The sequence below is a fragment of the Lactuca virosa genome, chromosome 9, assembly GCF_052849685.1.
Source record: "Lactuca virosa cultivar CGN04683 chromosome 9, Lactuca_virosa_CGN04683_v6, whole genome shotgun sequence".
Taxonomy (NCBI): Eukaryota; Viridiplantae; Streptophyta; class Magnoliopsida; order Asterales; family Asteraceae; genus Lactuca; species Lactuca virosa.
In genome coordinates, this window is record NC_136434.1 from 233,814,703 (window position 1) to 233,841,571 (window position 26,869).

At 37.3% G+C, this 26,869-nt stretch overlaps 1 protein-coding gene across 1 annotated transcript; it reads right to left on the minus strand.

The window, feature by feature from the left end:
* Positions 1-637: 637 nt before the first annotated feature.
* Positions 638-2,016, minus strand: LOC145137411 (peroxidase N1-like). The gene is made up of 3 exons (XM_079071535.1): positions 1,549-2,016; positions 1,285-1,450; positions 638-1,187 (listed from the first exon to the last, which is right to left on the minus strand). The coding sequence occupies exons 1-3, from the start codon at positions 1,948-1,950 to the stop codon at positions 769-771; spliced, it is 987 nt and encodes a 328-aa protein (XP_078927661.1). The 5' UTR covers positions 1,951-2,016; the 3' UTR covers positions 638-768.
* Between the last annotated feature and the right edge of the window lie 24,853 nt (positions 2,017-26,869).

The window sequence follows — 26,869 nt, forward strand, 5'->3', positions numbered from 1 at the left end:
AAAATTTTAAGTTTTATTTTTTATTTTCTCTTAACAAACTTAAAATTTTCCTTTCATTTCCTTCGAACATGAGAATATGAAATAATTAATATTTTTATCTTTTAATGAATTTACAAAGAAAACTCGAAAACAAGACGTTATTGTCAAAGCATCGAAGGTATCTTTTTAAGGCAGCATTTCCGCACCTTTGGATGTGGATAAGACTGTATGTTGAATGCTGAAACATATATCGCTATAGACATTTAAAATATATTTGTTTTTCTTTATTATGTTATCATTTAATTTATGTTTTCGAAACATGTTTTATGACCGTGACGAATAAACCTACTAATAGTTTTGTATTCTTCGAACATGTTATTGAAACTGAAAAGTAGCCTCGGTTTTGATGCACATACTAGTGGGCAAAAACACAAGTATACAAAGTCAAGATTTTATTTAGTTTAAGAGTCCATACAAATTCATAGATATGATTGTTTGAAATCATGAAAAGGTCATTGCATTAAATGATTAGTGGTCTCACATTAAATAGCGTATGCATGTGGGACTCAATCACTCAAACATGAAACATGAGGTCCCTTACCTTTGCCAACTTTTAGTGTTATATTATCATAACTAATTAAATATATGACGTAATCAATGCAAAAAGTACGGTTTATTACTTCTTATTCTTATCTTTTAAAACTTTTCTCCTAACACATGTATTGCTTGTATTAACAACTTATAAGCCTATCACAATTCTAGATACTTCGCATGAACATTCATCATTGATCAATTAATTGCGCTACAAACCCTACGAATTTCTCCTTGAGTCCCCGTTTTCACCTCAACATTACCCATCTTCACCATTGATCTCGCGAACTCAACATTGAACGTCAAACCAAGCAGTCCCCTAACTCCAAGAAACCGTTGCACTAACCTTTGTGTTGTTGGGTCGCTCCATAGCACTTGGTCAGATTCAAGTACTCCTCGCCGGTTCCTCAAGTTTGAAAAGTACGAATTATCAAATCTGTTTTCACTGCCCGTATCCAAAGCCACACGCCGTGTACCATCACCTCCATTGGGGCACAGGTTTCGTAGTGTGGGAAGAAATGCTTGGTCAATAGATGGATCCGGTCCATTCGTGTTGTTGAAGTTGTATAGCCTATAGCTGAATAACGCACACGCTGCTGTCCCAATGGTGTGTGCTCCTGGAAATCAATAAAACCAAGAAACACATCAGTAATTAATTTTCTTTGTTTAGTGTGAGTGTTCCAATAGTTGAAGTGTTCTTTTTGCTCAACTTACCAGAAAGAGTTACAAGATCTTGCGTGTTAAGACCTTTTTCAGAAAACTTCCTGATTTGGACATTAACCGGGTCATTGAAAGCAGGAAGATTTGCAGTATCAGCAGCACGTGAAACCAATCCATCTCTACGGCCTAATGGCACTGCCCAACGCGCAATTCCCCCAGCCTGCATAGTATCGGAAGAAATATAATAAATACAAGTTTTCTACTTGGAAACGTTTAAATACAAATAAACATTGAGCTAGTTGAGTAGTTGTTAATTACCAGAAGCACAGAATCACGGGCAGCGATAGCAAGAATATCAGCACAGGAGACGACCCCAGGACAAACCCTTTCGAGCTCCGTCTTTGCAGCATCGATTATCTCGAAGCCTCTCAATAGAGAATTGGGTGGAGCGGTTCTCTCACTACCAGGACCAGTAATTAGGATAGAGGCATCACAGCCATTAACAAAGCAATCGTGAAAAAACATTCTAACCAAACCGGGTGGGACTCCTGGGTTGGCCCGATTAGCTGCATCCACAGCAGATTGCACGATGGCTTCAACCCTTGGGCAGGAGGTTCGGTAGAAGCCAACTCGGGTGCCTTGGCCGAGTGCTACGTTGGTTAAGGTGGCTAAGAACACAAGAAAGAACAAAGGTGTTTTGTTATGTGTAAAACACTCCATTGCGACAAAGATTTGTGTGTGGTTTTAAGTGAAATGTTGGATTTGATATTCGACGATGCGAGGGAGAAGGTATTTTATAGTGAGTGGAGGTGGACGGAGTCAATGATGTTGGAGGTCATAAAAGTAAACAAAGGCGGCGATTAATAGAGATGCAAAGGAAGGAGAGAGTCAAACTCTCTCGTCATTTACATGATACAGCTCATATATACCTAAACATGCAAATTTAACGTAAAAATTGAAAAATATTATAGTGGTGGTGGTTATTGAATGTGAAGGAAACACGCTAATTTATTTACTAGAGTATATATTACTGGTAACTTAAAAGTGAAGTATATTATTCTTCTCATATTAATCAACAAAAACATAAAGTACAGCTCAATAAAGAATCACAACACGTAATAACTAAAACAATATATATGAGCCTTGTCGCTTGCGAGTATTCATATCTAGATTGTTTTATTTAGATTGTTCAAAAACATATATACAAACATTTCATCGTTTGCGAATATTCATATCTTCAAAACCTTGTCAACCTTAAGTGAGTCTTGTCGCTTCATTTTTAATCCAATAAAGTGCAAAGTGAGATTCATACTGATTATTTTAGGACCCCATGAGAGATGAACGTGAGTGCTTGCTCACAGGGGAGTTATCACAGTGGGCACCTCTAAAATACTCAATATTCATTTTATCATTAAGAATTGTTTGCTTGTCATAGTTTTTTCTGAATTATTGGTAAAAAAATAGAAAGAAATATTTTATTTTGATTCTCTCTCATCTACAAGAGATTGTGTGAGTTGCTTGCCATGTCACACTAAGGAGCGGTGTTCTCATGATGTCGAGCTCTACACCTAAGTCTGTCAAGTGGGTCTGCTAAACCACTCTGTCTATCCTTACTAAAAAAAAGTATCAATACACATTTTTATTCATGCTTATTCTAAAAAAGAGTTTATTTATAATTGCGGAATTTTTTCCCATAAAAATATTTTCGAATAAATGTTTTTCATTTATTTTTAAGAACTTTTGGATTTCATAACAGATACAAGAAACATAAGCATAAATGTAGTAATTACAGGCCTTATAATATATTATTATACTAATAACTTGTATCTCTTTGAATCTCTCTTCAGATTATTATTCACGTACCTTTGTACCGCTACATGTGATACAAATAAAATGAATGAGACAGGCTTGTGAGCCTGTTTAGCACATAGGAGTTCTAACCCACAATAATTTTTATTATATTGTTTTAAGTGTGTGTGTGTGTCTATATATATATATATATATATATATATATATATATATATATATATATATATATATATATATATATCATCAAATAGATGAACCCCGACTACCTATTCATGTTATTCTCACTCCTCGATGCTAAAATGATAATCTTAAGGGACCTATCCTAAAGGATCTCTGTAACAACGAATAGATAACACTGCCTCAGAGATTTTTTAATAATACATGTAAGTAAGAAAACCATGAGGGGGTAGAATACTCGAATGAATACATAATCCATACTCCCGGATAATATGATTCATTAACACCTACAAATTTCGAGTCTGCTAGTGTTCCACTAGACTTTCTAGAAGAATCTGTTGTCGTCATCAATAATTTGGTAGATGACTGCTCTCAGTTGGGCATGGTCTTTCACCATTATTTTATCTCGGGCTTGGTCTCTTTCCATTATTTTATCTCTGGCATGGTCTATCACTATTATATTATCTCTGATATAGTATCTCACCACTATTTTATCTCTAGCATGGTCTCTCACCATTATATTATATTATATATATATATATATATATATATATATATATATATATATATATATATATATATATATATATATATATAAGTATCTCAAATAAAAGCCTCATCTCATTTAGAATAGATATCAGGAACACAATTAATAAGCACATAACACAATTAAACATATTAAATACTTGATATCTATGTGTAACTGAAAGTAACTATGCACCCACTAGTTAAAAGTAGATGACTAAATAATTTAGCAGCGCTCCACATAACACTTTGACTTTTCCCTTGATGTGACCTAGGTAAGAATGCCACTAAATTTGTATAAACAGATATTTCGTATACAAGAACGTTTTTATATAGAAAATATAAGAATTTTTATGTGAAAATATGTTTTTTTTTTATAAATATGATTTTCTAAAAAAAAACATATTTGATAAAAAAATTTAGAAAAAAAAGTAGTAAAAAAAACTCAAGTTATGATGAATTCATAAAAAAATTCTAAAATTTTGGACGAAAGGGTAAATTTTGTAACAAATTTGCAATAAAATTTTAAATCTGGGCCAAAAGTGTAAGTTTCAGACCAATTTTGTAATAAATTTTTAAATGTGGGCCAAAAATGTAACTTTAGAAAGTTTGATGACCTTTTGACCTTGTAAAAAGGTTAAATTGAATACGATTACCGGTTTTTGGGAGTTAATTGAATAAAAAAAAAGATATAACGTCTAAATCGATTATAAGGCTAAAATGTAAGAACTATATTGAAGTTTTCCCTAAAAAATACAAAATGACTAGATAGAATCTTTAAAAGCCACTGCTCTAGTAATATGATGTTCTTGTGACAAAATCAAACAACTAATTACATCACATATTATATTATTGCATGTAGGACAACCGCTATGGTGATTTGATGGATTAATTCTTATATACAATTCCCTCCATTAATGTAGAAAGAACAACTTAAAATTAGATGTTTAGGGCTCTATTGAACCTAATTAGAACTTTGGTGACTGAATGAGAAAATTTCAGATAGTTTATTACACACACACAAACACACACACACACATATATATATATATATATATATATATATATATATATATAACCCTTAGAAATTTAATAGCATATCAAAAAATTATCTATAACGATGAATACATGTGAAGTTAAATATGTAAACTTACACATATATTTTGGACCCCACTGCATGAGAAGAAAGGAGCACTGACATTTATAAAATAAAAAAAAAGAAATCAATGATCAATAACATCAAGAAAAACAGCTAGACATCATAATAGTGGAACATATATGATAATAAACAAAAATTGAGGTATAATCTGTTTAAGATTAACATAAAAACAAATCTACCCTAAGCAATTTAAACTAATACACAATTACATGAAATCTCAACCTATTATGAGTTACACTGATACAAATTAGCTAAGTGCACATAAATATTAACAAACACCAGCACTCCATAATCTATAAAATAGTGGAAAATTATAACTATGTTAGTTAAAACCAAAACAAACAGGGGATATATTAACTGAACTTTAAACTGCAATGTTTTATTAAAAAGGGACAGATCAGCAGCACTAGTTTCAAGTCGTCTGTCACACCCCGAAACCGATGGCGGAAACGTTCCGGGGTGGAGGACGTCATGCGTAGTATCACAACAGTTGTATCATAGTAAGCGAAGTAAACACAACCATTACATTATAATATGAGTATTTACATTGTTCAAGAACATGGTTTATACATATCAGTAAATATAGCAAAAGTAAAAGACGTGACTTCAGAATGTTCCGTCTTCTCCAAAAGTTGGCAAGAGTACCTGTCTATTGATGCCCTGAGAATACAAGCAGTTTAAAATATCAGCATAAAGCTGGTGAGTTCATAAGCGTTTAGATCAGGTGAAAGAAATGTTTCTTTAATCCTTTGAAAAGTATTTCCCAAGAAAATCCTATATTTTCTTATGAAAGAAGTTCGATTATCCATTAGTTAAACAACCTGTTTACGAAAGATTTAGTTATCTCAGGAAAATCCTATATTTTTCCTTAAAAGTTGATAGTTGGTTATCGATTCTGAAATGAGGTGTACAAGTATCTACCATACTTGTATCGTTAGATGTAGTTTCCTTGAAAAACCCTGTTTACTCTCGGTGAGATGTACTAGCTTTATTACATAAATAAAACTAATAATTAAGTAGTGAACTAGATCCTAAGGGCATTACTAATGCCCTCTAGTAATCAAATCGGTTATTACTTTGAGGTTAGTTAACTTGTTTCATTATTACAAAAGTAAATCTCTGTTATCTAGGTTGCGAGTTTTATAAACATACATTAAACTAGATATGGCACGAAACGGGACCAGTATCCTTTTATGACTTTGTCACCCGTAGACCTAATGGTCCCACTGTAGCTAGCAGCGAGGTGCGGGATAGTCAGTCCCGTATAGATCTATACACAATAGTCACGCTCTCCCTACAAGAGATTCTGGTTATAAGGGCTAGTCCGACACTCACGAATCCGGTGGAGTGTTACCAAGGACGTGTCTCCAATCCTAAAATAACAAACTTACAAGTAATAACATCAAAAATCCTGTTTATGTTTTGTATAAATCTTTTAGAAAATATCACATTCTATGATAAGATTTACAAGTTCCTTGCTTTAGTTTTGAAAACTGTTTCTACGAGTTGATTTCTTAATCGATTGGTAAAACGGTTTTCTGAGTTAAAAGCATACTGAACATATAACTATTTTAAACAAAATAATATACTTGAGTACAAGTTTCCTTGTACTTTTGCTTGTATCCCCCCCCCCCTGAAAGCATGAAAAACTCGGAAAAGCGTAGGGGTATGAACTCACTGTTTTGACGTGGGATTCGAGTGTAAGTTGCTAGGAATTGCTGAGTGTCAAATAAAGCTTCTGACACAAACGGATCCTATTTAGCATGTAAAAGTACATATATACATTAGGTGAGGGCATAACACTATTTGCTATGGAAGGAAACCACCTTAGGGACTAGGAAACACTTAAAACTAAGTGTTTGAATTACATGTGTTTGAAGAGGGGAGTTTGCGGCCGAAATCAGGAGTTTACGGTCCATGGGTTTACGGTCGTAAACAGAGTTTACGGCCGTAAACTATGTTTGCGGCCGTAAGCTCCTCTCGAAGGGTCGATAGGCCCGGATGCTATGCTTTGACTTAGAAAACCTCGTTTTTTTTTAATACGAAACTCAATCGAACTGAGCTTAGAATATTCCGCTAGACCAAAAATAATACTAACGTGAACGGAAAATAAATAAAAGCCCAAATTTTTTTAACGGAAATTGGGTAAGGATAACGGAAAAAGTTTCGGGTTGTCACATTATCCCCCCGTTAGAGGGAATTTCGTCCCGAAATTTGAACATAGAATACAAATCATGGAATAGAAAAGAGATGTGGATGCTTCTGTTTCATCTGATCTTCGCGCTCCCAAGTGAATTCGGGGCCCCGCTTGGCATTCCAGCGAACCTTCACTATCGGGATGCGACTTTGTTTCGTTCGTTTGATCTCTCTATCCATGATTTCGATTGGTTCTTCCACGAAGTTCAGATTCTCGTTGATTTCAATCTCGTCGAGAAGAATCGTAAGGGTTTCGTCAGATACGCATTTCTTAAGATTCGAAACGTGGAAGACAGGATGAATGTTGCTAAGTTCTTGCAGTAAACGAAGTTTGTAGGCTACAGGACCGATCCTAGCGAGGATCTCGAAGGGTCCTATGTATCTTGGATTTAGCTTTCCACGCTTTCCGAAGCGTATCATGCCTTTCCAGGTCAAGACCTTCAACAGAACACGGTCTCCAACCTGGAACTCCAAGGGTTTTCGTCGTTTATCGGCGTAGCTCTTTTGTCTATCTCGTGAGGCCTTAAGTCGTTCCCGGATTTGCACGATCTTTTCGGTGGTTTCGCGAATGATTTCTGGACCAGTGAGAGTGTTGTCAGGGACTTGCCCATTGACTAGCTGCGTGTCGCCCACCTCAGCCCAGCACAGAGGGGATCTGCACTTCCGGCCATAGGAAGCTTCGAAAGGCGCAGCCTTGATGCTGGTGTGGTAACTGTTGTTGTAGGAAAACTCGACCAAGGGAAAATGAGTGTCCCACGACTCACCGAATTCTATGACACATGCTCTCAACATGTCTTCCAAGGTTTGGATGGTTCTCTCACTCTGCCCATCTGTCTGAGGATGGTAAGTTGTGCTGATATCCAACTTAGTTCCAAGAGCCTTCTGTAGTGACTGCCAGAACCTCGAAGTGAACCTGCTATCTCGATTGGAGATAATGGATACAGGCACACCATGTAGTCGAACTATCTCTCGGATGTAGATTCTCGTGAGCTTCTCCATTTTGAAGCTTTCCTTGATCGGCAGGAAGTGGGCGGATTTAGTCAGCTGGTCAACAATTACCCAGATGGCGTCATGCCCACTCGGAGACTTGGGTAATTTGGTAATAAAATCCATAGTAATTCTTTCCCACTTCCACTCAGGTATCTCCGGCTGGTGGAGTAGACCCGAGGTCTTCTCATATTCGACCTTCACCTTGGCGCAAGTCAGGCACTTGCCCACGAAGGTAGCGATTTCTGCTTTCATGTTCGGCCACCAATATAGTTTCTTGAGATCGAGATACATTTTGTCCGAGCCTGGATGAACGGAGTATCTAGTATTGTGAGCTTCTTTCATTACAACCTCTCTGTAACCACCGAACTTTGGGGTCCAGATCCGATCTATGAAATTATAGACTCCGTCTACCTTGATTTCTAGGTTCTTTTCCATTCCTCTTAAGGCTTCACCCGGCATGTTCTCTGGTTTTAAGGCTTCCAGCTGAGCCTCCTTGATTTGTGCGGATAAATGGGAATGGATAGTCATGGTCAGTTCCTTCACTCTACGACCTGAGTACTCCTTCCGGCTGAGGGCATCTGCCACCACATTGGCCTTGTCGGGATGGTAGCGGATTTCGCACTCGTAATCGCTGAGTAGCTCAACCCATCGCCGTTGTCTCATGTTCAGCTCCTTCTGGTCAAAGATATGCTGCAGACTTTTATGGTCAGTGAAGATAGTGCACTTGGTTCCGTAGAGATAATATCTCCATATCTTCAATGTGAAGACCACTGCTCCCAATTCCAGGTCGTGCGTTGTGTAGTTGATTTCGTGTGCTTTCAGCTGTCTTGAGGCATAAGCAATGACTTTTCCCCGTTGCATGAGCACACAGCCTAGGCCCTGATTGGATGCATCACAGTAGACAATGAAGTCCTCCGTTCCTTCAGGCAGAGACAAGATAGGTGCGCTGCATAGGGACCGCTTCAACGTTTGGAACGCAGTGTCTTGCTTTTCACTCCAGCAAAAGGGTACGCCTTTTTGATCAGAGTGGTTAAGGGTTTGGCAATTCTGGAGAAATTCTGGATAAATCTGCGATAGTAGCCAGCGAGACCCAAGAATTGACGGATTTATGTGGGCGTCTTCGGTGCTGACCAGTTCTCTATCGCTTTGATTTTGGAGGGTTCCACGTGTATGCCTTCCTCGCTTACCACGTGACCTAGAAAGGTTACCTTGCGAATCCAGAATTCGCACTTGGAGAATTTCGCGTACAGTTTCTCCATCCTTAGGGTTTCCACCACCGATCTCAAGTGCTGTCGATGATCTTCCTCATTTATGGAATAGATAAGTATATCGTCGATGAATACGATGACGAACTTGTCCAGGAAAGGACGGCACACCTGGTTCATCAGGTCCATGAACACTGCCGGTGCGTTGGTTAGACCGAAGGGCATAACTACGAACTCGTAGTGACCATATCGAGTCCGAAATGTTGTTTTAGGAACATCACCCTCATGGACTCGTAGCTGATGGTACCCTGATCTTAAATCTATTTTCGAGAAGTAGTTGGCTCCCTGAAGTTGATCGAAGAGGTCGTCGATTCGAGGAAGAGGGTAACGGTTTTTGACTGTGAGCTTGTTCAGCTCTCGGTAATCGATACACATCCGAAAGGATCCATCTTTCTTTTTCACAAACAAAATCGGAGCACCCCAGGGTGAGGAACTCGATCTGATGAATCCTTTGTTGAGCAGCTCATTGAGCTGACTGGATAACTCCTGCATTTCTGCCGGTGCTAATCGGTATGGGGATTTAGCTACGGGGGTAGCTCCGGGGACTAAGTCGATGCGAAATTCGACTTGGCGTCCGGGAGGGATTCCCGGAAGATCTTCAGGAAAAACATCGGGAAAGTTGCAGACTTCGGGTATGCTCTTGAGGTCTTTAACTTCCTGCTTCTCGTTAATGATGTGGGCTAGGAATGCATAACACTCCTTCCGCAGGAGTTTCTGGGCTTTGATGCACGAAATGATGCGAAGGTTTGAACTGAGTTTATCGCCGTAGATTACAAGAGTTTCATCCGAGGAAAGATTGAGACGTATAGCTTTTTCGTAACAAAGAATATCAGCATGATTGGGGCTCAACCAATCCATGCCGATGATGACATCGAAGCTTTTTATGGAGACTGGCATAAGGTCGATGGGAAAAGAATGATCGTTCAAAGTGAGGGTACAGCCTACATATATATCATTAGTGCTCTCTTTCTCACCGTTAGCCATCTCGACGGTGAATGTTTCAGTTAGTGGTTGAGATTTATGCCTAAGAAGATGTTTGAATGCATGGCTAATAAAACTTCTCTCCGCACCAGAATCGAAAAGAATGCATGCATAAGAGTTGTCGAGGAGGAACGTACCCGAAACAACGGTGGGGTCAGCCACGTACTCCTCTTGCCCCATAGCTAGTACTCTCCCGGTGTTGACAGTTGTTGCTGCCTTGGGGCAGTTCCTCTTGTAATGCCCGATTTCCCCACACCTGTAACAGGCTTGACCAACACCTGCTCCAGAGGCCTGATCGGTTGTTTGGACCGGGTTTCTGTAGCCTCGAGCCAGGTGGCCCTTTTTACCACAGTTGTTGCAGAGCATCTCACGACATGGACCAGGGATGCGGTGATGATAACTGCACTTATTGCACCAAGGGAGGGTACCAATATACCTACTGGTAGGTGCTTGAGTTGCAGGAGCAGTGACAGGGGTAGTAGCAGCGTGGACTGCCACCGTTTACTGTTTCTTTGAGGGCTCTTGCGAAGATTGACCCTTTCTCTGCTTCCAGAATTTTCTCTTCTCACCACTCCCTTTAGCCGGTTCAGGAGTGGCGGTCACTTCATCGAGATCGACTCCATGATCGATCAGAGTCTGCGCCAGGCACTTGGCGCTATCAAATGTAGCTGGCCGAGCAGCCAAGACATTCCCTTTGGTCGTCTGGGTCAGTCCCCAAATGTACCTCTCTATTTTCTTGCTTTCCGGGGTGACCATTCCAGGACAAAGAAGTGCTAGGTCTTCAAACCTAGAAGTGTAGGCAGCAATGTCAGATTCCTTCATCCTTAGGTTCCAGAGTTCGTGCTCCAGTTTCTGCATTTCGCCCCGTGGACAGTACTCAGCTAGCATGAGTTCCTTTAAACTTTCCCAACCCATAGCATTTGCCACTGGCAGGGTTAGGGATTGGACCCTACCATTCCACCAGGTCAGTGCTTTGTTGGCGAAAGTGCAAGCGGCGAATTTCCCCTTGTTAGCTTCAGAACAAGAGCAGATTTCGAAAATGGATTCAATTTTCTCGATCCATTGAGTCAGGGCAATAACCCATCCTTTGCCATCGAAAGATGTGGGTTTTGTGTTCATAAAGTCCTTATAAGAGCACTCCTTTTGGTGTCCCTGACCACCTTCATGATTTTGGGGATGCGTACCACCTCTCTGCCCACCAGATCCGCCAGAATTAACTTGTGTCATCGCGGCAGCCACAGCAGCAGTAACAGCTGCTTGGAACGTAACGGGATCGAACTGAGGGGGGCGGTGGTGGTGGTGGAGCGTCGTCATTCCTTCTGATAGGTCTTTTTCGAGGATGCATCTTGTTCTAAAAATAACCAGGAAGAAGAGGATGGTAAATCCCCAAGATATACGAAACAAAATATATCTCGTCCCGATAAAAAAATGTTCTACCAAGCGATAAGTAAAGAAAGGTTACTAATGCAAGTAAGTTATCGCTAAGAAACGAATAAGTAGCAACACTAGGAATGAATTTCTACAATGTATTCGGCTCTGACTAAAATACTCCTATAGTATTTTAAGTTGTATTGATGCTGGGTAAGTTTTAGTCCTGTTGCAAAACCAAAGTCACTCCCAAACACATGTTGGTCATGTCTCGAATAAATATAGTTGATCAGGCTATATTGACCCTAGACATGATTACATAACTGCCCAGGTTTAACCGCAGTGTTCAACACCCAAAATACTTTTGTTTTGTTCTACTTATGATACTGATTCTGGTACGTAGGTATACTTGTATACTTTTTGTAAAAATACTTATATTTTAGAAGTATACTTTTAGTTCAGAGCACTTCAGCCCCTTTGTGTTTATAGTTGTATACCATGTAAGGTTCGGTATACTTAGTTCACTATAAACAATAGCTCTGATACCAATCTGTCACACCCCGAAACCGATGGCGGAAACGTTCTGGGGCGGAGGACGTCATGCGTAGTATCACAACAGTTGTATCATAGTAAGCGAAGTAAACACAACCATTACATTATAATATGAGTATTTACATTGTTCAAGAACATGGTTTATACATATCAGTAAATATACCAAAAGTAAAAGACGTGACTTTAGAATGTTCCGTCTTCTCCAAAAGTTGGCAAGAGTACCTATCTATTGATGCCCTGAGAATACAAGCAGTTTAAAATATCAGCATAAAGCTGGTGAGTTCATAAGCGTTTAGATCAGGTGAAAGAAATGTTTCTTTAATCCTTTGAAAAGTATTTCCCAAGAAAATCCTATATTTTCTTATGAAAGAAGTTCGATTATCCATTAGTTAAACAACCTGTTTACGAAAGATTTAGTTATCCTAGGAAAATCCTATATTTTTCCTTAAAAGTTGATAGTTGGTTATCGATTCTGAATTGAGGTGTACAAGTATCTACCATACTTGTATCGTTAGATGTAGTTTCCTTGAAAAACCCTGTTTACTCTCGGTGAGATGTATTAGCTTTATTACATAAATAAAACTAATAATTAAGTAGTGAACTAGATCCTAAGGGCATTACTAATGCCCTCTAGTAATCAAATCGGTTATTACTTTGAGGTTAATTCACTTGTTTCATTATTACAAAAGTAAATCTCTACTATCTAGGTTGCGAGTTTTATAACCATACATTAAACTAGATATGGCACGAAACGGGGCCAGTATCCTTTTATGACTTTGTCACCCGTAGACCTAACGGTCCCACTGTAGCTAGCAGCGAGGTGCGGGATAGTCAGTCCCGTATAGATCTATACACAATAGTCACGCTCTCCCTACAAGAGATTCTGGTTATAAGGGCTAGTCCTACACTCACGAATCCGGTGGAGTGTTACCAAGGACGTGTCTCCAATCCTAAAATAACAAACTTACAAGTAATAGCATCGAAAATCCTGTTTATGTTTTGTATAAATCTTTTAGAAAATATCACATTCTATGATAAGATTTACAAGTTCCTTGCTTTAGTTTTGAAAACTGTTTCTACGAGTTGATTTCTTAATCGATTGGTAAAACGGTTTTCTGAGTTAAAAGCATACTGAACGTATAATTATTTTAAACAAAATAATATACTTGAGTACAAGTTTCCTTGTACTTTTGCTTGTATCCCCCCCCCTGAAAACATGAAAAACTCGGAAAAGCGTAGGGGTATGAACTCACTGTTTTGACGTGGGATTCGAGTGTAAGTTGCTAGGAATTGCTGAGTGTCAAATAAAGCTTCGGACACAAACATATCCTATTTAGCATGTAAAAGTACATATATACATTAGGTGAGGACATAACACTATTTGCTATGGAAGGAAACCACCTTAGGGACTAGGAAACACTTAAAACTAAGTGTTTGAATTACATGTGGTTGAAGAGGGTAGTTTGCGGCCGAAATCAGGAGTTTACGGTCCATGGGTTTACGGTCGTAAACAGAGTTTACGGCCGTAAACTATGTTTGCGGCCGTAAGCTCCTCTCGAAGGGTCGATTGGCCCGGATGCTTTGTTTTGACTTAGAAAACCTCGTTTTTTTTTAATACGAAACTCAATCGAACTGAGCTTAGAATATTCCGCTAGACCAAAAATAATACTAACGTGAACGGAAAATAAATAAAAGCCCAAATTTTTTTAACGGAAATTGGGTAAGGATAACGGAAAAAGTTTCGGGTTGTCACATCGTCTATGCCTTAAAAACCTTGTGAAAATACACTTTATTTTATACATTTTCTGTACATAAAACCACAAAAACACATACATAATAATACATTACTAATTTATATATAAAAAAAACACAAAAAACAACACGTGTCATAGCTTTTCTAAAGAACAGAAAACAATGATCCATCATCCATCTTAGTTTATACAATATAATGCCACAAGACCATGAAAGTTGAATATAATAATATGTCACTTTCATAATACATTCAATAAATGGATGTCAATAAGTAAAACAAAATAAAGAAATGGACGTGAATAAGTAAAACCAAATAAAGCACTTACAGTGGAAGAAGGTTGTGCAACTATATCTTCCACAACAGTCATAGAGATGGAGCATTGGTGGTTGTAGCTCTAGTTGTATGATGAGAGTCAATAAGCATAATCAGATTCAACAAATTTGACAAAAAAGCTCTTCTTATTAGTTGTATATTGTTCTAACCTGAGTACATATAAATCAAAGTGCAGAAAACCTGAATCGCTAAAATCTAGATATGAACGAATAAGAAAAATCGATAATCCAGATTCCCAAGTATAATTCCACAACTAATTGATGAAAAACAGATTAAATTTTGACTTTTAAGCAATCAAAATAGTTACCTGAAAGTAGAACTGCAATGCACGTTTTATCGAGGCTACACACCAAGCATGATGTGGCAAGTAGATATGGGGGAAACGACACTGCCAATCATAAAAACTAAGGGTGAAGTCTTCAGGCTCAAGACCTGAGATTGTTGGAGGTAGTGAGGCAACGGAATTCCACAAAAAGCGATGGTCAACAGAGAGGAGAGAAGAGGAACCAGGAATGGATACGGGTTGTTATATCCATCGTCTTTCTCGTCCTCTCAACATTGATTTCATTCTGCCTCTAGGATTGTGAAGGGGGTAATATGTGTGATAATCGGACGGAGGAGCAGAGGCATCCGAAAGAGGTGGAGATTGGAAGAGGGATGTGTTGGCCAATCGATTGTAGTCATGACGAGAGTGATGTTCTCGAGGGGTGTTGTAGTTGGAAGTCGGAGGAGCGACACGGTAGTGACTTTGAATGGGTTGATGCACAGATTTGAAGATAGAAGCATCGAGAAAGAAGTAGAAAGTAAGGGGATCTCTGGTGAGCGTACCTGGATGGATGTCATTGGCAAATAAAACGGCGAATAAAAAGAAGAACACACGTATCCACCGACAAAACACATATAGTAAATCCCAAAACCCAATACCGAGGGTAGAAAATGAAAAAAAAAAAAAAAAAAAAAACTTAGAAGGAGTAGCATGAAAACCCTAAAAACAAAATGACAAAATATAAAAATATGCAAATATGTGGACCAAAGTTGTCAGAATCCCATCAAGTTTTCTGTTCATAAGGCTTAACTTCTATAATATATATATATATATATATATATATATATATATATATATATATATATATATATATATATATATATATATATATATATATATTAAAAGTGTAGCTAAGCAGCAAATGTTTGATTTATTTATTTATTTACCTTTTCTTTTGGTTTTAAGTTCGGTGCTCAAAACCTAAAATACCCAAATATATTGGGGTCTCTCTCTCACACACACAAGTATCTCTCACACACACAAGTAGGCAAATTAGAAAATAGCTAATAACTTTCTGTTTTCTATGTTATCTAATTAGGCCATGGGGCATAGTTACTATATGTTCACTACAAAAATATGTCATTTATGCCCCACATTATCTCCACTACATGTTCATTATATGTTCATTAATGCCTTGAAAATGGTTACAACTCCACATTGTTTATCTTTTTATTTTTTTATTTTTTTTATATATTTAGATTAAATAAAAAACATAATTAATAAACATAAATAAATATTTCACATTACATGAAAACACATTACATAACTTAAACTATTAAAAAAACATAAAAACATAAAATTTCAAGCCTAAATTATTAAAAAAAAAACTCATAGAAATTTAAACCTAAATGACTTAAAAACCATAGAAAATTAAACAAAAAAAATTAAAAACATTAAAAACTAATTTCAATGTTTTTCAAGAACTTGTTGGATTTTCAGAAATGCGGCTAGATTTTCCGGTTCGATATCCGGTTGCGGCTTTGTGTTTAAAATTTGAAGATCGGTAAGTGTTAGTTTTTGGCGACGAGCTTCCTCCATTGCTTCATATCTTTTTTGGTAAAAAAATTTAGAGTTTTGTCAATTTTTTCCGCAAGTAAGTCTTCACTACTCGTTGTTCCACTTGAAGACGTCATCGTTTTCCCTTTCTCCCTTCCCGTTGGTCGACGAAGTTGGACTTTCGGTGGACCCTCCCCCTCGGTGTCGTCGGAGTCTTCATTTAGGTCGACACCAAAACCCACATCCGACCCAGAAGTTCTTCGCCTTTTGTTGGAACCAGTAGTCAATTCCGAATACAAAGTCTCCGGTTTAAGGACTTATTTTGGACCCTTACGACAAATTTACTATGTTTTTTGGTGGCAGAATGCTTTACCGCCGTTTGTAACCTTGTATAGTTGGCAAACGGTTGATAAAATATTGAAATCATTGCTACCACTTTTATGCATATTTTTCATATTCTCAAATATGTCGTTAAACTTGGTGCAAGCCGCTCGTAGTTCACGTCATTTTCAATTTACCGCGTCATAGGTTTGATCCGATTGTCTTTCCAAAAGCTAGTGAAAATGGGATAAAACACGAAGCCAAAAACTGTTTCCCGTTTGCGTGTTGCCCGTCCTCGAGTCACACGATATAAAAATCCAAGCTTTAGATAAAGCTTCCTCCTATCTCCGTTCCATGTCGTTCCTCGTTTTTTGTAGCTTTTCCTTTTGTTTGCCTTCTTCTAGATGGTTGTGTTTCTTAGACCCGTTCGTCGTTGTCAATGTTGACGTTTATAGGTTGGGATTGAGATAATGAGACTTGAGATGGCTGTGTTTGGAATTGTTGAGGTTGAAATTGTAGAAAAGCTTGGAATTGGAAATGATTGAATTTTTGTGGTCTTTGTTGTTCGAAGTAGTTTGATTGATATGGAATGTTGGTAAATAGAGATTGTTGTTGGATTGAGGATTTTAACATTTTCATATAGTTAAGATGTTGATATTGATCATTTAGAGTGTTTGGGGTTGTTGGGGGTGTTTGGAGTGGTTGGGGTATTTTGATTTTGGTCCATACTTCGAGAAAAAGATGAGAGAATAGAAAGAGAATTGAATAGTTTTGAGGTGTGAAATGGTATAGAAATGTTGGTATATATGGTTTAATTTATAGTTAAAAAGTAATTTTTTTTCATAAAGTGGTTAACGAGTAATTTTTTGACCGTTTGTGGAATTGATTTCCTATTGGTCGTACGAACGCGTAGCCGGTACCAATCTACACCAGATTTACGGGCATGGAAGGAGGTGTTCATGCGTGAACAATCCTGCCACGTCATCATTTACGCGTAAAAAAATGTTGCCATATCCGATTGCCTTAACTTGTTCTACTTGAAGAAGACCGTGGTATCAAATTTCTATAGATTTAAGTAATTATGATGTTTTCGTGGTACCCACACGCATAATATTCTCCTTAGAACTCCTTCTCTATCATGTATGGGAGTATTGAATTTTTACCTTTTACTAATTGCCTTTTATAGTTTATTTAAACCTAATACAGTTGTATTATATGTTTTATCTTTATGGTGATAGTCTTATTTCTATTAAGAAAAATTAAATATTTTCTTACTTATATTTTTATCCATTCTATATATCACTTTTAATTATTAATTTTCTTAAATATAACTAATATCATAATCTAAATGTAAAGGAAGACCATAGGAGAAAAATACAAAGATACGATATGCATGATTTCTTTTCTCTATTGAAAGGGTGTTGTGTGAAATCAAATCTTAATACAAATTACTCTTTGAAAATCATGAAGCATTATCCATCTATATAGGGCCTTATGATTTCTAATACCCATACCCAACCCCTTCCACCATAATTGCTACATTGTCCCACTTATGAAGAAGCACGTGGCTCTTGAATTTGGTCTCCTTTCTTGACTTATACTTTTTGTCACGTATTTATATTTTGTAACGTTCGAGATAACAAAGTTAAAAACCAGGTTCCTTTATTCAAGAAACAATAAAGAATTTGACGTAGATATACATTGTGTTTTTGATATACATTCTAATATAACTTTCAGTTTATGATAATACTTTTGTCTTCTATTATTTTTTTATGTGTTATCTAAACATCATGATATTATATATAACTAAAACCCATTCTGCTTATGAAAAGTAACTTTCATAAGCTGGCTGGAATGTTTAGCTTGCGGCAAAAGCTATCGGCTCCTTACTGCTTCCATCTTCCAATCAACCATCGGCAGATTCCCTTCCTCAATTACCACACATACTACCCTCTTCACAATATTCCGATGTAGAAGGAAGCGTTCCCAAAATTCCAACTTCTGACAGATCATATAGTCGATTGACGAACGGCCAGAGGCAAACACGGGGACAGAACCATCAACTGCTACAGGTGACCGATCGGATGATCGGCATATGATGTCGGCAAAACAGCGGCCAAAAATAATGATGGTATGATTGTTTAATAGTTCACCAATTATGTCATGATTGAACCAAATCTATTTTTGGTTAGCGTTTGTGAAATTAGGGTTAATTTCTATGCTTTTTATATAGAATACTGCTCATGTACCCTTTTACGCCTACCTCCATATTCAACTGTTTCAGATAAGTTGTCAGAATGGGAACGAGGGTTCGCGATTTTGATTTCTAAAGACGATGATCTATGGAGAATATACAGGATCCCACTCATGAAGCTCTTCTAATGCACATTTCAGGTCTTTCAATTCATAGCAATTAAACTGCTTTTGGTTTTATATTATGTTATGGAGGGGGAGTGACAAATCCAACTAGACGATGACATATATACATAATACAGTGCGTACAGCTTGGCTCTACACTCGTCACAGTTCGTCGTCCTTCATTTCCCCTTCATTGTACCATCATTTCTTTACAATTGTTGTATTTATTCTATGTAAATCTAGGTTATGCTTCACTAACAAGTTATCATAATTAAATCACAATATGTGTTCATCCGGAAAGGGTTTAGAATGTAAAGATTTATACATTAAATTAATGTGTTTAGCAATTTCCATTAAATTGAATTTGCTATACTTATCATATATCATTTATTAAATCGTAAACAAGAGTTTACACATTCGGAGAATTGAAACGATCATAGTTATGTGGAATTTCGAGTAATAATAAAAACTTGCATTTTTTTAGTCCATGTTTGCCCAAAAGAAAAGGCAAGTTCAATTACCACCCATTTTTTAGACAATGAGACAACGATTAGTCGATTACACTTTTTGGTTTTTAAAATTTCTTGGAATGCGACGTAGAATGTAGATTGAAAAGTATGGCGCTCACAATACTTTAGGAATCAGAGGGAAAAATATGAAAAATCAATTAAATGATTTTTATTTTATGGAAACGACAAATATATTAAAAAGCACCATGAATTAGCAAAAACCAAAACATAGGCAAGAGGGTACAAGTACATAAAAACGGAAAAAACAGAGAAACAAAGAGAGCAACCAACAACCCTTTGTAAAGCGCCACAATTTTATGAAAAAAGAGCGATGCTCCAGCTTGACCACGTGAAATCACCTAGTTTGCCCTTGTACTTGCACCATGAAAATGAAAAAGAGATAACATTATCAGCTATTGAAGTAGGTGAAGAGGATAAGTTGTTGAATATCTTGTAGTTGTGTGCCTTCCAGATACACCAAATTAGACAATAAACAATGGTGATGAATTTCAACCTCTTTTGGGGACAATTCCCCCATTTTCCTGCAAAATCTAGAAGCTCCACAACCGAAGAAACATTAGGTCCATCTACATTCCACCATTTGAATATCCAGAGCCGACACTTAGTAGCAAAGTTACATTCAACCATGAGATGATCAATGGTTTTAGTGAAGGAATTACATACAGGGCAAAGTGAAGATGATATTTGAACACCTCTGTGCTGGAGTTTGTCTGCCACAGGAATACCCCCGAGCTTTGTACTACATATGAAGCAGGATACCTTAAGAGGTATTGTTTTTTATCGACTTGATTGATGGACCAATATAAGGATGTATTTTGGAGTCAAGAAAGTTACACATCAAGCCTACAGAGAATTGTCTGTTATACGCGACGAAGAAACAAAGTTTATCTGGAGCATCAGTAAGATGAACATCGGTAAACAATGAGGATAGGATTGAAAGCTCTAAACTGGAATCTTGACTGGAGCGGCTGGAGGACCAAGTCCAAGTAACACCAACGGATGAGCATTTATCAGCAAGGAGACAAGATTTATTCAATTCCAGAGCATAGAGATTAGGAAATCTATCATGAAATCTGGTCGTGCCCAACCAAGTCTCTTTCTAGAACATTATGGAGCTTCCATCTCCAATGCAAATGGTGAAAATATCATAGAATTTTATTGGTTCAGAAGAGCACAACGATAGGGCCTTGGAAATATTATTTCATACACCCGATATGGACTTTTTAGATAAGGTATCAAGAGGTTTATTGGCAAGGTTGTAAATGTTCATAACAATATCATGCCATAGACTACCATCCCCTGATCTAAAACGCCACCACCACTTCGAGAGTAAAGCCAAATTCTGAGTTCTCAGGCAACCAACACCATGGCCACCGTTACTTTTGGATGCCATAATTTTTTCCCATACAATCCAGTGAATTTTTCGACGGTCTTCGCTTCCACTCCACAAAAATTTTCAGCGTATTTTCTCAAGGGAGTTAATGACACATTATGGAGTCTTGAATAAGGAGAGATAGTAGGTACGAAGACTCTCAAGAACATATTTTAACAAAGTTAGTTGACCTCCAAATGAGAGGGTGTTAGCCTTCCATGAAGAGAGTTTCGATTGAAATCTATCAATAATAGGCAGCCAATGTCTTTTGAGATTTATGTTGGCGCCCACAGGCACCCCTAAGTAGACGAATGGGAACACCCCATCCATGCAACCAAGAGTACGAGCACATCTTTTAACTTCAAGGATAGGAATGCATACACAAAATACACGAGACTTGTTGAAATTAGCTTTTAAACCCGATAAGACTTGGAAATAGTTAGAATTCGAACAAGATTCTTTAGGTTAAAACTGCTCCATTCGCCAACAAAGTGGCATTGTCCGCATAAAATAAATAAGAGATGGTGGGACCCTCCTTGGGGAGTTTGATACCTTGAAATAAGGATTTCTCACACGCACTTTTCAATGCGATATTGAGACCTTCCATGACAATTATGAAAAAAATAGGGCCAATGGATCACCTTGTCGAACACTTTTAGAAATAGGGAATTCAAGGGTTGGTGAGCCGTTAACCAATACCGAGGCCCTGGATGATTAGAGACAACCATGTATCCAGGAGCTCTATTTTTGACTAAATCCCATTTGGTCCATGACAGAGTCAAGGTAGAACCAGGTCACCGAATATTCCTGCCTTTGACATAAGCATATTGCACCAGATCTACTACGCATCCAATTATCGTTTTGAGATAATTGGTTAGAGGTTTTGCTACAATCTTGTACAAACAGCCAATAAGACTGATAGGGCGGTAATCATTTAAGGTTAGATGATCTTTCACTTTGGGAACAAGGGTGATGAATGAGGAATTGCAATCACGTAAGAATGTTCCAAAAGTCTCAAAAATACCTGATAATCGCCGTAATATCATTTTCCATGCTATTCCAATGAGATTTTAGAAATTTGAAGGTGGACCCGTCAGGTCCAGGTGCTTTGTCGCAACCACAGTCACAGATAGTGTTACGAATCTCAAGGGCATCGAATGGAGCATTAAGGGAAGAGTATTGGTCTTTGAGTGATTCGTTTGAAATGAGAGTTAACAAGCTTGGGTATGATGGGCCATTTTTTGGTGAATTTTGAAATGAAGAATTTCCAAACCTCAGAATTGATCATAGATGGATCCGAGGATCAAGAACCTGTTGGAAAATGTTTTTGTATGTGACCATCACTGAAATAAGACGAACTGTTTTGATGTTATCTAACAAATATTATCAGTTATTTCAGGTTGTATCAATACGTAATCAAAACGGTATATACGAAAACACGTGAATGACAAAAACGCAAAGACGTAAATTCACAACTCGACAAGTCTCAAACCGCATGAAGATAAGAATCTCAAGACTCAAGTCATGCAACTCAAACCACTTGCAAAACCGAATACAAAGATCAAAAACGAATCAAACCAAAGCAAGATGATTCACGAACCCGACTCGACTCGCATACCCGCGGATATCATGGATCAAATCCAAAATTCAGAACCAAAACCATTCAGGTCCCGCGACCAGCCCGCGGCCCGCATGACAAACCGCACAAAACTGATCAAGTCCAGCGACCGTCCCGCGACCCGCGCCCATACCCGCGTAGATCGAGATTTTCACTTCAGCTATTCAGAACGCAAGACGCGACCTACCCACGGCCCGCACCCATACCCGCGACCCGCGCCCATACCCGCGTAGATCGAGATTTTCACTTCAGCTATTCAGATCGCAAGAAGCAGCCATGCACGCGATCGACCCGCGGCCCGCGCGCACACCCGCGTAAAACTCATCCATGCAAGAAATACCTACGGATATATATTATATATATGTATATTGTGTGTATATGTATATATATATATATATATACATATATATATACATGTATCGTATATATATACATATGAAGGAAGAAACAAGAAAACACAAAAGCAAAAGTCTCCATCACATGTGTTTCTTCTTTCTTTCTAAACTCACAGCTTCATCATCACTTCCAGCATACATACCACCTAGAAATTACTTTTGAATATATATACATGCACATGCATAGTGTATATGTGTATGTGCTGTGAGGAAAGAAAGCAAAGACAACACAAAAGAAGAAAACCCACTTGCATGCTTCCAACTTCTTTCCAGTTTTCACTCCTCAACAATGTTTACTTTCCCTTAAACAAATGAGAGTTGCCTGGAGTATTTTTGCATATATATATATAGATGCATGCAAGAAGAGAGGAGTAGAGAAAAACACCAAAGTGTGAATAAAATCACCAAAGTGTGGGAGTGTTGTGGGTAAATACACCAAAAAGAGAGAGAGAGAGAGAGAGCATACGTGAGTATGTGTGTGTGTGGATGTATGTGAGTGTATTGTGTGTGTTAGAGAGTGTTTAAAGAGTTTTCATTGTAATATTCTGTAACTCTTTCACTCCAAAAGAAGAAAGCCAAAGCCAAGACCAACAAGCTTCAAGAACAACCTCTTCTTCAAGAACAACTCAAGTACACAAACACTATTCATCATCTTCCTCACATTCAACCCATCAAACAAAGCCTATACCACCTTTGTTTACTACACCAATCACCACCAAACACCTCTCTCACATCAAAACAACCAATACCAACTTTCAAAACAACCGATACCAACACCCAAAACAACCGATACCAACACCCAAAACAACCAATACCAACACCCAAAACAACCCATACCAACACCCAAATCAACCAATACCCATACCCAAATCAACCAAGACAACATACCTACCTTACCAACAACAACCTTTCAAAACAACCAGAAATACCTTAAATACAATTACATAAAAACCAGTGTATTTGTCTTACTGTATAAACAATTGAGTAACAGAATTTTGAATAAATTTTATGTTACTTATACCTGATTGAACATTGAACAAATAGAGACACAGTCTATTAAGATCCAGTCCAACCTTAAGCCGTTCAGTCATTTATTTGACAAAACGTACTTTATAGACCAGTCGTTCCACAAGTCCAGTTCAAAACCCACCTACTATATCTATATTTATATATTTTATTACAGCTTTATGTCATTTAAATACTGTCACTTATTTCATTTATAGCTTTCAGTCATTTATAGCTTTCCAGTATTTATTTATTCCGCACTTCTTATCTTTCCGCATCTAATCTCATTAAATATATATATCTGTCACCCAGTAACTGGTAACTGAGCCTTTTATTCGTGGTAATCAGATCGTATATTTTTAACATAACCATTGATGGTTAGACCATGAATTTGACCCCTCCGAGATCTATTGTTCATGAAACCGTGATAGAATCTAGTGTTTTCATCACCATCAGTAAGCCATCTGATTCTCGATTTCTGTTTTAAGTCGAGTCTCTTGATGTGTTCAAGCCGATGAATTTCTTTTTTCCCTTCTCGTAGTTCTTGAAGTTCATTATCAATTAGAATTCTATCTTCTGCAGTTTTATCTAGTTCATCGATCCTATTCTTGATCACAATTAGATTGGTAAATTCCTTATTATTTGTTTTAATCCTCCATTATTATGTGAATTTTTCAGATGCTTTAATCTCGCATATAAAAGCAAAGTCAGGAGGTCCGTAACCAGAGAATGAGGACCAAGTAGATGTGAAGACGGTGTTAAAATATTCTTTATGCAGCCATGAGTTAAAAAATCGAAATGGAGCAGGGCCAAAATCCAAGGCAGAGGTTTTGAGAATTATAGGAGAATGATCCGCAAATCTCTGGGGAGAACAGTGACTAAGGCAATAGGAAAGGTGGAGAAAAAATTAGAACATAGAAGAAAACGATCATGCTTGCTAAGTTTCGAGCCTTCATTACACATATCTATGAAACGTCCCGCCACCTATCCTAAGATCCTTAAGATCAGCTCCTATGATAAATTGATTGAAGTTGTGAGCAGTAGTTTTACAGAAAACAGGAGTTCATTCTCTCATCTCTATGACATGCCGCATTGAATTCACCACAGATAATCCAAGTTAGATAGTGTTTTTGAGATCTGGAATATCACACAACAGTTGTTTTTTGTCATGGAGAAATTATAGAGCATAAGTCTTAACCACAATAAGTGAACCATATAAGTTTTTGCAAGACCCAATCCAAGCTAAGAAATGCCTAGATTTGATGCAGTGGTAGAATGAGTATAAGTTGGTATCCCAACTACAAACAATACCACCAGACATTTCAGTAGGGTTGACAAAATCGAATTAGTGGTTGGCATGACACCAATAGCCTCTAAAATCAATGGAGGAGGAATCAAGCATACGAGTTTCTAGTAAACAGAAAAAATCAATTTTTTGTGAACAAATAAGACAATGTACCTATTCAACTTTGGGATTTCTGTCATACCCGCGTAGATCGAGATTTTCACTTCAGCTATTCAGATCGCAAGAAGCAGCCATGCACGCGACCGACCCGCGGCCCGCGCGCACACCCGCGTAAAACTCATCCATGCAAGAAATACCCACGAATATATATTATATATATGTATATTGTGTGTATATGTATATATATATATATACATATATATATACATGTATCGTATATATATACATATGAAGGAAGAAACAAGAAAACACAAAAGCAAAAGTCTCCATCACATGTGTTTCTTCTTTCTTTCTAAACTCACAGCTTCATCATCACTTCCAGCATACATACCACCTAGAAATTACTTTTGAATATATATACATGCACATGCATAGTGTATATGTGTATGTGCTGTGAGGAAAGAAAGCAAAGACAACACAAAAGAAGAAAACCCACTTGCATGCTTCCAACTTCTTTCCAGCTTTCACTCCTCAACAATGTTTACTTTCCCTTAAACAAATGAGAGTTGCCTGGAGTATTTGTACATATATATATATATATATATATATATATATATATATATATATATATATATATATATATATATATATATATATATATATATATATATATAGATGCATGCAAGAAGAGAGGAGTAGAGAAAAACACCAAAGTGTGAATAAAATCACCAAAGTGTGGGAGTGTTGTGGGTAAATACACCAAAAAGAGAGAGAGAGAGAGAAAGAGAGAGAGAGAGCATACGTGAGTATGTGTGTGTGTGGATGTATGTGAGTGTATTGTGTGTGTTAGAGAGTGTTTAAAGAGTTTTCATTGTAATATTCTGTAACTCTTTCACTCCAAAAGAAGAAAGCCAAAGCCAAGACCAACAAGCTTCAAGAACAACCTCTTCTTCAAGAACAACTCAAGAACACAAACACTATTCATCATCTTCCTCACATTCAACCCATCAAACAAAGCCTATACCACCTTTGTTTACTACACCAATCACCACCAAACACCTCTCTCACATCAAAACAACCAATACCAACTTTCAAAACAACCAATACCAACTTTCAAAACAACCGATACCAACACCCAAAACAACCGATACCAACACCCAAAACAACCCATACCAACACCCAAATCAACCAATACCCATACCCAAATCAACCAAGACAACATACCTACCTTACCAACAACAACCTTTCAAAACAACCAGAAATACCTTAAATACAATTACATAAAAACCAGTGTATTTGTCTTACTGTATAAACAATTGAGTAACAGAATTTTGAATAAATTTTATGTTACTTATACCTGATTGAACATTGAACAAATAGAGACACAGTCTATTAAGATCCAGTCCAACCTTAAGCCGTTCAGTCATTTATTTGACAAAACGTACTTTATAGACCAGTCGTTCCACAAGTCCAGTTCAAAACCCACCTACTATATCTATATTTATATATTTTATTACAGCTTTATGTCATTTAAATACTGTCATTTATTTCATTTATAGCTTTCAGTCATTTATAGCTTTCCAGTATTTATTTATTCCGCACTTCTTATCTTTCCGCATCTAATCTCATTAAATATATATATCTGTCACCCAGTAACTGGTAACTGAGCCTTTTATTCGTGGTAATCAGATCGTATATTTTTAAC

Bases quoted from the DNA above. Each gene is read 5' to 3' on its own strand.
- LOC145137411 (XM_079071535.1), bottom strand. From the start codon at position 1,950: ATGGAGTGTTTTACACATAACAAAACACCTTTGTTCTTTCTTGTGTTC. The intron at 1,451-1,548 runs GTAATTAACAAC...GATACTATGCAG, and splicing joins CCCGTGATTCTGTGCTTCTG to GCTGGGGGAATTGCGCGTTG. The intron at 1,188-1,284 runs GTAAGTTGAGCA...ATTGATTTCCAG, and splicing joins AGATCTTGTAACTCTTTCTG to GAGCACACACCATTGGGACA.